We start from the raw sequence: 13,188 nt of genomic DNA on the forward strand, positions 1-13,188 counted from the left end.
GGAGCTATTTTAGGATGGGTCCAGGTTGTAGGATTGGTGGGGCAAAGGGGGGAGACGGAGGCCCAGAGACCCGGGAGGGACCCGGGAGGGGGAAGGAGAGAGACACGGCGACAGAGAGATGGAGAGAGACGGCCACAGAGACAGAGAGACAGGCAGAGGGGGAGAAGACAGCCAGACAGAAATGGGGTGGGGCCCTGATGAGGGACACTGAGCCAGACAGCCAGGAGTGGGGGTCCTGCCCCGTCCCCCAGGGGGACACCAGACCCGTAAGGAGCTGCAGGTCACACTGAGGCTGCGGGCAGCCCGAGAGGGGGTCCCCTCCCCGTTGGGGGGGCCATGGGAGAGTAAGCACAGGAGGGGTGCCCCCTGGCCTGGAGCCTCGGGGTCTCTCGCTGGCCCCCATCTCCCCGTCTCTTGCAACCTCCTAGTTGGGATGGTTCGGTTCCGCCGAGGGCCGCCCTGGGGGACCCGGCTCTGCTGGGGGACGCCAGGCTCTGGTTCTCCCTGCCACCCGCTCTGGGCACCGGGACGGAGGCCTGCGGCCCGAGGAGTCCTGCCGGGGAATTCCAGGGCGCGGTGACAAAAGGCGGCCTTCCAGCCCCGCGCCTGGAATAGCCGCCCTGGGCTCCCCCCTCGAGTGCCCGGAGCGCGGGAAGGGCACGGGGGGCGGGGGCACCCCCAGCCCCGAGACCGCCAGGCCCAAGGTCACCTGAAAAGCCCGGGCAGAGGGCTGCCTGTGCTGGGGAGCTCCGGGCCGCCCGGGGGGCAGAGGTGGGCCGGCAGGAGGACTGCTGGGGGGGGACCCCCAAAGTCGCTCCGAAGGGGCCGCGTTGGGCTGGAGGGAGGCACGGACTTGTCCAAGGTCACCCAGGGGATCATGGGTAGGACAAGGCGAGACCCCCTGAGCACCAGCCGCGCTGGGAGCCAGGAACTCCCGAGCGGCGGCCGGAGGGGGCCAGGGAGCAAGGTCCCACCGCGAATGACGGGGTCCGCAGATTGTGAATGGGGGGGATCCCCGGTAGAGAGCGGTGGTCCCTGCGGCCCAAGCTGGGCCCCCACGTGCTCCCCATACGGTGCTCCTCAGGACGCCAGGCGCCCACCGCCCACATGCGCTGCCTTTTGCAGTCTGGAGGCCACTCCGCGCCTCTCTCCAGAGGCTGCCTTAGCCCCATGTCACCTCCGGGGAAACTGAGGCTGGAGCCTCATTGGCCTAAAGACCCACAGCAGGGCAGGGGGTGAAGGGCGGAGCTGGAAAGTAGAACCGGCAGACCTGGGGAGGGGGGCGCCTGGAGGGAGCCGGGGTCCCCGGGAGGGTGCGCCCTGGGGCAGTGGCGGCCGCCCCCTCCCCGCACAGCCCCTGGGCCTTGCACAAGGGAGCCCGGGAGCGCGGCCAGGGGTGAGAGGCGGCGGGAGGGGGCAGGGGCAGGTGCCGGGCTGGCGAGGGCGCCGCAGCGCCGCAGTGCCCGCAGACCCCGGAGCGCCCGCCTCCCTCCGGCTCCTCCGGCGGCTCCAGGGCCCCCGAATCGATGCGGCGGAAAGATCGGGCCGGGCTGGGGGCCGCGGGGGGTGGGGGGGCGGGAGACCGAGCGGGACGGCCGGGCCCCCCCTCCCCCCACGGCGGGCGCCTCCAACTTCGCGCGCCCCCCCCCTCCACGCACACGTGGGCCAATCGTGGGGGGAAAGGCGGCCCCGGATGGGGCGGCGGGGCACCCCCTTGGGGGAGGGGGGGCTCCAGGAACGCATCCGAGGCGTCCTCACCTCCAGAGGGTCGCGGGGCCCAGGATCCCCTCCTCGATTGCTCTGGGACGCAGGCGCGCTCCAAACGGGGGGCTCGCGCGGAGCCCTGCCTCGGGGGCGCCCCCAGCCCTTCCCGGGTGGGGTGTGGGAGCGCGTCCTGCGTGGGGAGAGGGCGAGCCTGCCCACTCCCCCCCTCACCCCCCAGCCCCTATGTCCGGGAGAGGGGAAGGGCCTGGGTGCGGGAATCCCGGACGAGAGGGTCCAGAGCGGTGGGGAGTGGGGTCCCGGGCCAGCCCAGCCCAGCCCCCCGCGCGCCCTGGCCGGGGTGGCAGGGCCATCCTGGCGGGCCGGGGCGGCGGGAGGGACGCGCGCCTTTCCCGTCCCGCCTCCCCGGGGCTGCCCGACTCCGGGGCCGGGCTGCGGGGGGCGCGGGCCCGGGGCGCGGGGGGCGCGGGCGGGGGGCGTACCTGGGTCAGGCAGAGCGGGGACGAATACATCCCGGGCGGGCGCGGCGGGAGGCGCAGGGCCGGCCGGAGCGGGCGCGCTGAACTTACTGAGTCATTTTTCCAAACCCCCCCCCCCCTCCGCGGCCGCGGCCGGCGCGCTCCTCGCCGCCTCCTCCCTCGGTCTCCCTCCTCCCTCCTCCCTCCCTCCCTCCCTCCCTCCGTCTCTCTCTCTCTCTCTCTCTCTTCCTTTCCCGTCCCCCCCTCCTCTCTCCTCCTCCGTCTCTGTCTCTCGCCGCGTCTCTGTCTCTCCTCCTCCTGGCCGCCTCCCTCCCCCCCCCCCCAGTGGCTCTTCCCTCCCACTTCTCAACATCCAACTTTCAAAGAAACGAGGGAAAAAAGAGCGCGAGCCGGGAAGGAAAGCCGCTTCTTCCCCCGCCCACCCCCCCCAACGATCATGAACCCCCATCACTGGGGATCACGGATCTCCAGCCGCCAGGGTCCCCACTGGGGACCCCCCCCCGGGGCGCGCTCGCCCCACCCGCAGCGGGTCCCCCAGGCCCGCCCGGGGTCAGTGCGGAGGGCCAGGGGGTGGGTGGCTGCTGGACATTTGGGGGCCCCCCCGGAGGTGGATTTTTAAGACCCTCCTCCCCCCCACCACCGGCCCTGAGCTGGCGGGGAAGTTGGAGATTCGGGCCAAGTTGGGGGGGGAATGAAGAAGTGACGTGTGCAGAGGCCAGAAAGCGTGTCTTTCCCCTTAAAGATGTACGACCCCGGGTGCCCCTCAGGAGAGGGGTCCCACGGCACCCCCGCCCCCTGTTCCCCCGAACAAGGACTGCAGTCCCCGGCTCAGAGGGGCTTGGCCTCCATCGCCCCTCCTTGGCCAGAAGGGCCCCAGCCACCCCGGGAGCCCCCAGGAGTCTGCTCTCTCCTCTGCCAGCACCAAAGGGGACCTGGGGGGCCGCTCTGGCCTCCCCCATATATGGCCCCAGCACCCCAGGAGGGGGACAATCGAGGGGGAACTCAGGCTGCCCAGATAAACCCATGCAGCCCCTTCCAGGGTGTCTGGTAAACCCCACTGACCCCATCGGTGTGTCCATTTCACAGATTTGGAAACTGAGGCACCGTGAGCGGCTTGGAGCCCAGCCACCTGGCCCCATGGCCCACATTCCTAAAGGTCCCTTATTCACTCTCTAGAACGGCTAGGCACAGACCTGCCCTCCCCGCCCCTTTCGGCCCCAAGGGCGCCAGATGACCGTGACCTCAGCTCGCCCCCGGCTCCCTCCCCGATCCTCCCAGCAGCTCTCACTCCCACCTCCCAGGCTGCGGCGACGTGGCCCGTCGTCTCTGGGCCTCCCTCTGCGTCCTCCCCTTACAGTGGGCTAACAGCGCCCGCCCCGTGGGGCTGGTCGGCAACCCCGATGACAAGGACACTGAGCAGAGCCTTGACCTCCTGTCTGGGGAGCACAGAGACAGTCTTAGAAAGCTGGCCATTTTGCCTCGTCTTTCGGAGCATCGTGAGGCCAAAGGATACCCTCTCGCCACCTTGGGGCCGCTGCCCCATGTCCAGGGGCACCAGAAGATGCCACCTAGTCCCCCGTGTTACAGGGGAGGAAACTGAGGCTCAGAGGCCGGGAAGCCACTCGCCAGGGTCCCCGGGCTGACCTGGCAGGGAGCAGCTTTTCCCTGGGCCCGCCGGCTCCCCACCGCGTGGGTAGCGCTTACTCAAACATCGTGAGCGGACAGCGACCGGGGGCACAGGACAGCGGGGGACGCACAGGAACCCAAATGCCAACATCCAGCCACTGAAAGCCAGGATTTATTATTCAAAAATGCCATGCCGCATAGGGGGCAGACTCCCAAACTCACAGACATTAAAATTAAAATGGACTTCAGCGCGTTCCCCCTGGACTGCCCCCCACCCCTGGCCCGCCTGCGACCATCACAGGGCAGGTTAGGGTCCTCACGAAGGTGAGGTTTGGCGAGCGCAGACTGCCCCTCTCAGGACCTCAGTTTCCCCATCTGTAAAATGGCCACAGGAGGCTGTGCCTCGGAGATGGGGAGATGGGGGTGCCCGCGGTTACGTGTGTGCAGACCGTGTTAACATATCAGTGGTGGCGGCTGCTAGAACCTTCTGCCGGTTCACAGCCGGTAAGGAACTGTTATCTATATATTCCAGTTCGAGCAGGAGGGGCCCCTGCGGTGCACAGAGTAGGTCCACAGCTGGCCAGCGGGTTGCAGCCTGGGTCCCCTCCAGTTAGCAGCTCAGCCTCCCTGTGCCTCAGTTTCCCTGTCTGCAAAATGAAGCCATGACGGTTCCTCCCCCGTGGGTGGCTGTGGGCAAACCAGCCAATGCCCGGGGAGGCCAGGGCAGCGCCCTGCGCCTAGCGGTTTCCTCCTCAAGCACCTGGGGGGTTTGGACCTGCGTGTGGAAGGCCCCAGAAGAGCGGCGCACAATTTAGCTCCTGGCTCCGCAGCACCATTCCACTCATTCGTTAAAAAATAAAAATGCACTCTCCCCACAACTCACTCCGATTTCTCTGTAAGTGTCCCAGATACAGATGCACCCTGTCATACTAACGCCAACCATTTGGAGCCGGCCCCCGTGTCTACACTGCAGGGCCAGTTCAGCAACGCAGATGCGGGTGCCAGCTGGAATATTACACAGCCCGGAAAAAGCACAGGGGGCCCCGCTGCAGATGTCTCCACGAGACACGCGAGCTGCAGGCCAGGGTCTCTCTCCCTCCCACGCCATGCCAGGAGCAGCCTCGAGTTGTGACAACCGCAAATGTCCCCAGACATCATCCAGTGTCCCCGGGGGCAGACCCACCCTCAGCGACCCAGGAACTAAATTCAAGGTCTCATTTGGGATTTTTTTTTTTAAAGAATAGACATGGTGCTTTATGAGAAGGTGTGTCTGTTACACGTGCAGTTGCTGAGGCAAAGCTGGATGCAAACAGTGGGGTCCCCCCAGGTGGGCATGAGAAGAAGGCTCAATTTTTACTCTGGACATTTTTTCCTCCTCTTTAGGTGCTTATGAAAGGCTTGTGTAAGTAAAAAGTAAATTTTTCAAAAGTGAGTGGAATTCACACAGCAGCTCAGGCACGGATGGTAGCAGCCCGCGTGGTGACTCCACAGCTGCCACACCCTGAGGACAGAGGACACAGCCAGGGCCAGGTCTGCGAGTGCACGGCGTGACAGTGCCACCCTGCTCCGCCTGGCGCGCTGTCCTGTGTGTCCCCATTTTACAGAAGAGAAACTGAGGTTCTGAAGGGGATGTCAAGGTCCTTGGTCTTGAGAAGAAGAGGTGGCATGTGACACTGGTGCTGGCAGAGACACACACACACAACACACCCCACACACTGTCACACACAGAGACCCCACCTGACACACGCGCACACACACTCATGCAGACAGACACAGAGACACGCAGACCCACACAAGTGCACACACAACCCAAACGCAACACACGGACACTCGTCCACGATCACACACTCACACCCAAATGCAACGACACACACAGGCACACACACGCACAGTAACATGTGACACACCACATCCCTGCTCCTCCCCCATGGCCGTCCCCGCCAGCTCCCCCCACAGCTGGGGTCTCTGCTCTCCGGGCCCTGCAGGGACACAGAGGTGGCGGAGAGCGAGGGGGCTGTCCCCTCCCCATCCCACAAATGCAGGTGTCCCTCTGTGTGTCTGTGTATCTGTGCCTGCGTGGGGTTGTGTGTGCACGGAGTTATGTACATGTGTGTGCCGTGAGGGTATGTCACGGGGGTGTGCTTGTGAATTTGTGCACACAGTGCATCCCACCGTGCGCCAGGCGACAAGTGGGATGGTAGAATAGAGGGGAGCGCTGTGTAGGGCAGGCCAGGTGTCGGACCTCAGGGATGGAGGGGCCTGGGCGGGTCCAGCGCAGTGACTCTGAGGGCTGTGTGCGTGTCTCACCGTGCGGATGTGGGTCCCCTTTCCTCCTCTTCACAAACAGCCCCCCCAAAATGGGACACAGGTTTCAAGCAAAAAGCAGAAACTCCGGCCTGGTCTTGGGGCTTTGAAATTCAGAAAATTATGCAAAGGCCCTGGGGCGAGGGTCGTGCCCAGGATGGGCGCACACAGCACTGCGCGCCCGCCGCGTCTGGCCGCTCTCGGAGGCAGGACTCAGGGGCGGCTCCCAGCAAAAGGGGCGAGGGGGTCCCCTGGGCCACCCTCCTGGGCCCTACCTAGCTCCCGCGCTTCTCTAACTGTCCATCCCTCGGGACCTCCTCTGCAGCGGAGTGGGGGGACCCCCGCCGCCCCGCCTCCCTCCGGGGCAGGTCCCCGCGCACGCGCAGCCCCTGGCGGGAGACGTCGCCGCCACCGAGCGATCGCGTCCCGGCGCCACCTCGCGCCCGAACCTCAAGCCAGGACCACCTGGGGCCCGCGGATGGGGAACTCCGAGGCAGCGGAAAGTGGAGGGGACGGGATGGGGGTGCGACGAGGGGACAGAGTTTTGGCAAGGTCGAGGAAGCACCAGACGTCCCCCCCCCACCCCAGCGGCCCCGGTTACAGGAAAAAAGGAATGGGGGGGTGCGCGAGAGGGGAGAGGGTATAGACCCATCCCCAGGAATAGTCACTCAGCGCCAGTTACAGCGACACCCAACTGTCCCCAGGGACGCAGCCACAGGGCACAGTTCCCCACTCACCGGCAACCCCCTAACCGCCACACACACAGGGACACCCCATGGTCACCCAGGGACAGCGCGGCCCCTCGGGGGATGCACGACCCAGCCACACAGCTTCACAACACCGCCCCACGGGGACACATGGCACAGTCGCCCAGTTACCCAAAGACACACACGCACACGCTGTCCCACAGCCGCACAATGCTCTGACCCACACGCAACACAACACACACAGCCACGTGGATGCGCAGACACACACACACACACACACATAAAGCAGAGGACACGCGACGCCTCGGGACCCCCGGACCCCTGGCCGGGGACGAGACCCCCGGGCACAGAGACGCGCGAATGCACCCCCGGATTCTCCCGCTGACCCGTTTGGGGAGCACGGGAGCCCCCAAACGCAGCCCTCCAGCGCGGACGCCACCGCCGCCCGCGCACCGGACACGGAACCCTCAAGTGCAGCCACGGACGCTCGGGGCCTGGGCGCGCCCTGGGGACACCCTCGGGGGGCAGGGTCCCCGTGCGCCGCGGCGGGGTCGGGGTCGGCCCGGGGGGCGGGGCGACGGCAGCCAGGGGGCTGCCCCTGCGCGGCGCCGAGCGCGGCCGCCCGCCGGCTCCAAGTTCAAGGCGCCCGGCGGGGCCGCTGCGCGCTCTCCGCCCCTCTCCGCAGCGGCCATTTTCCGCTAGCTGGCGCGCCGCGCTCGCCCGGCCCGGGGACCCCGCGAGCCCGCCGCGCCCCCGCCCCGCACGGCCCGCCGCGCCCCCGCCCTGGCCCCAGCGCCCCCGCGGCCCGCGCGCTCGGGGGTCGTGCGCCCCGGGCCGCGCCCTCCCGCCTCCGGGCCCGGCGAGGGAGGGGGCGGGGGCCCGGCCTCGGGTGGGGGGACCCTCTCCCGGGAGCCCCGCCCTCCCCGCCAACTCCGCGGCGCCCGCGAGGGGCCCCCCACTCGGGGTCCCCCGCCGCGCCCCGCGCGCCAGCTCCGCCCCCAGCTGCGGAGGGGGGAGGATCGGCGGGCGGGGGTCCCGCGGCGGCGGCGGCGGCGGCAGCGGGCAGACGGGCGGGTGGTGGGGTCCCCGCCTCGGGCCCCTCCCTCGGACGGCCGCCGCCCCCTGCCCCCCCAGACCGTGCAACTTTCGCCCGGAGCCCACGCACCACCCCAAAAACTCCCCGGGCGAAAACGAAAGTGGGGGCGGCGACGTACCATGGCGCTGCTGCGAGGAGGCGAGGCCGGCGCCGGAGCGAGCGCGCTCGGTCCCCGGCGAGGGGGGGCCGGAGGCGGCGGGAGGAGGCGGCGAGGGAGGGCGCGCGGGGGAGGGAGCGAGCGCGCGAGGGAGGGGGCGCGCCGCGCCCGCCCCCCCAGCCCGCAGGACCCTCCCCTCGGCCCGCCTCCCCCCGGGCCCGCGCGCCGCCCGCGCCTCAGGCCGCTCCGCGCCCCGGCCCGCGTTGCGGCGGCTCCGGCAGCGGCTCCATCTCCGGCCCGGCCCGCGCGAGGGGAGGCCGGGCGGGTGGCGGCGGCGGCGGCGGGTCGCGGGGCCCGGGGCGGGCTGGCTGCGGAGGGAGCGGATCCACCTTCGCCGCGGCGCGCGCGCGCTCACACACACACACTCACACACACGCGCGCGCAGACGGCTCGGGGACACTCGCCCGGGACCTCCTCGACTCCGACACGGACACGCCACGCACCCCGCCGCGCGCGGAACCCCCCCGGCGGCGCCTGCAGCGTGTCACCGACACACGCGGCCTGCGGGTGGCAGCCACACACGCGGGGACCCACGCTCGCAGCCGCTGGGGGAGTCTCGGACACACACCTCCTGCAGGATGCCACAAACACACACTCACACTCGCGGCCTGCGGGTGTCACCCAGACAGACACACACGGGCACCCACATGCTCGCAGCCTGCGGGGTGTCACCCAGACACCCACAGCCTGCGCGCTGTCACATACACAGACTCGCAGCCTGCGGGGTGTCACCCAGGCGCTCAGACAGACTGCCAATCGTAGACACACACTCCAGCCCTGGGACGGAGCCACACCCCGCGACCCCCAGGACCCCTCCCCCAGGCCGTCGCGCCAGCCCCTCTGGCCCGTGAATGCAGGTGTCCCGGATACACACGGTCACAGACACGCGCAGCGGGGACACGGGACGGATGGGGACACACACAGAGAGTCGGACACCGAGGGCGACAGACCTGGGGGGCGGGGGTCCCCCGGGGGTCCCGCAGGGGCTCCAGGCGGGGCGGGGGCGGGGAGCGCGCGGGCGGCTCCGTGGGTGGGGGGATGGACGGCGAGGCCTCTGCAGCGGGGGAGGGGCGGGCCGAGGGGGGTCAGCGCCCCCGCCCCCGGCGCGCGGGCCACTGCGGGCTGGGACGCCGTGCCGCAGCGCCCCCCCCCACCCCGCTCTCTCCCGCAGTCCCCCTCCGCCCAGAGCCGCAGAGCAGGCGCCGCCCCCTTCCCCCCGCCTGGGCCCTGCGTCTGGCGCAGCGGGGACGAGGGGAGGGGGGCTGCCCGGACCTGGGGTGGGGAGGAGATCCTGTGATCCGCCTCGTGTCTGAGTTTCCTTCGCCCCGCGACCCCAGTTCGCCACACTGGGGCTCCGGGAATTCAGGGACCCTTTGGGGACAGCGGTTCCCCGCTCCTCCAGGCAGGACGCCAGGGTTTAGGGTGGGAGCAGGCCCCGCGCCAGGAGGAGAATCAGGCCCTAGCCGGCCCTTCTGCAGCCACGGCTGACTCCGGGGGCTTCTGGAAGTTGCTTGTGTGTTTTTGGGTGCCATGCCGGGCCCTTGGGGGCTGGGAGGTCTGAAGCAAATGGGGGCGACCCCAGCCTTGCCTTGAATAGGGGTGCCTAAGTATGGGCTCCCCGTAGGCCTTATCTCAGCTTTCCCCAGAGCATCAGCCCGGGACGCTGAGGGTTTCTCCGTTCATCGGCACATTCCTCTCCCCACTTTGCAGAACAGAAAAGCGAGGCCCAGAGAGGGGGAATCATCTTCCCGGGGCCGACCAGCATGTCAGCAGCACAAAGGCTTTGATCCTAACGCCTTCTCCAGGGTGCTCTGCTGGGCGGGGTGCTCTGGAGGTGGCCCGGCTCACACCCCTGAAGCCAAAGGCGACAGAGGGGGGTCTGCAGCCCCGGCCCCGGGGAGGCAAGGGTTACAGGATAGAGACCCCGTCTCTCTCAGCTCGTCTCTAATCTGCCTGTTAATTCCCAGCTTGACTTCTCTGCCCCTCCCGCCTGGGGAATTAGCTATGTGGGAGGAGGAGAGGGGAGGGATGGGTTGATGGAGCCGGGCAGGGATTGGGGTCCAGAGCTGAGTAAGGGGGGGCACGCAAGGAGCCCCCCACCCATCATTTTCCCCAGCAGGCCTGTGGGCACGTGGTCAGCACTTCACACGAGCCCATTCAGCCATCCCTCACAGCTGCCCTAGGAGGCGTGCGCTGTTGCCTCCATCTGCATCTCATGGATGAGGAAACTGAGGCTCAGAGAGGTTTAGACACCTGCCGAAAGTCACCAAGCTCACAGGCGATGATGGTTCGGAGGACGCCTTTCTGACAATGAATCTCTAAATTTTGGTTTCTTTTGTGATCTGGACAGGCTGACAGGGTTCCAGATCCTCAAGACGTGGTTCCTTTCTGCTCAAACGTTCTTCTTTCCATCTCTCTCCTTCCTCTCCCATAAGCAGCCAGAAGAAACCGGGCGACACCTTTGACACTCGACTGGAAATTCCCCTTCGCTAAGCATCCAGCTGCATCACCGACAAGTTCTGCTTTCCGTGGAACCAGGGGACGCAACTCAGCTAAGCTGCTGCCCCTCTCTGCCAGGAATCCCCTTCGCTCCAGATGTCTTGGCCTACAGCTCTTCCACTCTAGAACATTCCGAAGAGACAGAGGAATTCGCAAACGTGTAAAAAAGATGCGGCCTTGCAGAGACCAAAGAAAGGTGAACCCCGGCAAGAACGTGCCATGCTCTCGCACGCTTCAAAGTGGGTCGAGATTTTTAAATTGATAAAACCCAGTGCTAGTGAGGATGTGGTGAAACGGGCATTTTCATAAACAGCCTGGAGGCGAAGATGGTAAGAATTGGGAAAACAATTCGGCCTGCACGGCGAGGCCCGAGACAAGTTCAGACGGTAGGGTCCAACTTCCGGGAGTCTGTCCCGAACGTGGGAAAAGGTATGTATGCCCCTCGATAAGATCGTTGCCGTACACTTGTGAAAATGGCTACAAATCGGTGTTTCTCAACTTTTTTTTCATGATTGCCCCTTCAGCTGTTTTTAGACATTTTTCTCGGAATCAGCCCTCATGAAATTTTAACACCCAGATACACTGCCTATGGGTTTGTGTATTGTATGCATGTCTGTGCTTTGTACATTGAAAGAGTGAAATTTTTTTTCATGCCCTAAGAACCAATTTGGGCCCCTGTTGAGAACGCGTGCTGTAAATAACGGCCAGCCTTCCGGTGGCATGTGATAGGGTCCTTTAAAAATAGCGAGGTTCCAATAAGAAAAAGACAACTACGCAAAAGAAACATGTGCAAAAAGCATGAACAGGCGCAGTGTGAATGATGAAACGTGGGGGGCCAAGAAGTGCATGAAAAGATGTCCACCCCTTTTAGGGATCAAGGAAATGCATGACAAGGCCACCACGAGACCCCTCTATCATTGCCCCAAAGTTAAAATATCCAGCAATACCCAATGTTGGGGAGGCTGTGCGTACACTGAGCTCTTCCACACGGCAAAGGCTTTGGAAAGCGGGCTGACATTCCTCACAACACTGAACACTCATGTGCCACATAATATAGCCTTTCCTCTCCCAGGTGTCTATTCACAAGAAACCCTGGCTTACAGCCCCGGGAAACGTGCCCCAAAATGTTCATCCCTGCACCGTGAAGAAGGCGAAACGCCAGAAATGATCCAAATGCCCATCGCTGAGAGAATGGAGAAATGCATTGTGGGAAATTCACCCGGAGGCATATTACTCAGCAGCCACAGCCGTGTTCTCAGCCGCAGGCAGACGGTATGGATGGACTCAGCAATGTGACAGTGACACGCCCAAGAAGCTCCCACGTATTACACACAGCATGACACCCTCTTTCTGAATGGACAGTCACTAAAAGGAAACAACATTTTGGGGGAAATACCTATTTGAGATACAATTATTTTCAAGCGAGGAAAGGACACATTCCAGATTCCAGAATATGACTAACTTTGGGGCAGGGAGGCGCTCCGAGAGCAGGGGGCAGGACCCGCGTTTTGGGGTGTGGGTTGTTGCGAAAGGTCTGTTTATCCTGGTGCTGCCGAGTGGGTGGCTGTTTGCTCTATTTGCGAACTTTTAAAGTTACGACTAAAGGGAACAATGGTGAGAATCAATCATGAGTCAGATTGGGATTAAACTCATTTCAGCATCTGAAGTCCCAGTAAGCAGCTAAATCACTAAAAATACGAATTTGCCAGAAGGAGACCGTCAGCTCCACGTTGGGGGGCAGGGGGAGTCTGTCTGTTTTGTTCACGGCTGCGTCTCTGGCCCTGAGGACCTCACCGGGTACATAGTAGGTCTTCAATGCATATTTGTTGACTGACTGAAAGTTTCGGAAGGACTAAAGGCCTTGTAAATCTCATTTTTAAAAAGAAATCATGTATATATATGTGTAAATATGTATTATACATATTATATATGCATATATAAGATGTATTACATATAAAATATATATGTATTCAATATGCAGTATGCATTATATAATATATATTTATATATTGTATAATATATGCAGATATCAAATAGGCATATTAAATATGCAAACATGCATATCAGATGTGTGAATGTGTGTACAGAGTATGCAAATGTGCATGTCAGGCTTGTGAATATGCATGTATATGCAAATATGTGTGTTACATATGCAAATATGCGTGTCGGACATGTGGACGTGCATGGTGAATATGTAAATATGCGTGTTAAATATGTAAATACACATGTTTAACAGAGTCATGCACACGCACACCCAGCAGGGCCCTTCAGCCACAGCGCTGACGGGAATTAATCCCCAAGATGCTTTGTATGGAGGGAAAATTTTTAAAAAAGGAAATAAATCACTCAACGATAACGACGCACCTCCAACCCTTACGTAGAGCCGCGTAAGCAAAGTCGCGCGGTATCGCAGCCGCAGGTGTGCACACCTGTGAGGTAGGAGCGTGTTTAAGCCCGTTCTGCAGATGTGGGAACTGAGGCCGGAGCCGTACATGCCAATGACCTGCGGTTACTTCCCTGCGGCACAGAAGCGTCACAGACTGTCAGCAAAGGAGCGGGTGTGGCTGCCTGTCAATCACAGTCTGTTGCGTCTGGCTT

The 13,188-nt window shown here is 63.9% G+C and overlaps 1 protein-coding gene across 6 annotated transcripts in view; it reads right to left on the reverse strand.

Moving 5' to 3' along the window:
* Positions 1–8,335, reverse strand: part of NFIC (nuclear factor I C) — a 54,320-nt gene extending 45,985 nt beyond the window's left edge. For 2 of the 6 annotated variants that reach the window (XM_044753814.2, XM_044753815.2), the window contains exon 1: positions 2,205–2,468. In XM_044753814.2, coding sequence (XP_044609749.1) covers positions 2,205–2,234 — 30 coding nt within the window. In that variant the 5' untranslated portion in view covers positions 2,235–2,468. Of the gene's footprint in view, positions 1–2,204; positions 2,469–8,052 lie in introns of those variants that run through there. The other 4 variants (XM_070491704.1, XM_070491703.1, XM_044753808.2 and 1 more) reach the window with 4 other exon arrangements.
* Between the last annotated feature and the right edge of the window lie 4,853 nt (positions 8,336–13,188).

This window comes from Equus asinus, chromosome 20, assembly GCF_041296235.1.
Source record: "Equus asinus isolate D_3611 breed Donkey chromosome 20, EquAss-T2T_v2, whole genome shotgun sequence".
In the NCBI taxonomy this organism is placed as follows: domain Eukaryota; kingdom Metazoa; phylum Chordata; class Mammalia; order Perissodactyla; family Equidae; genus Equus; species Equus asinus.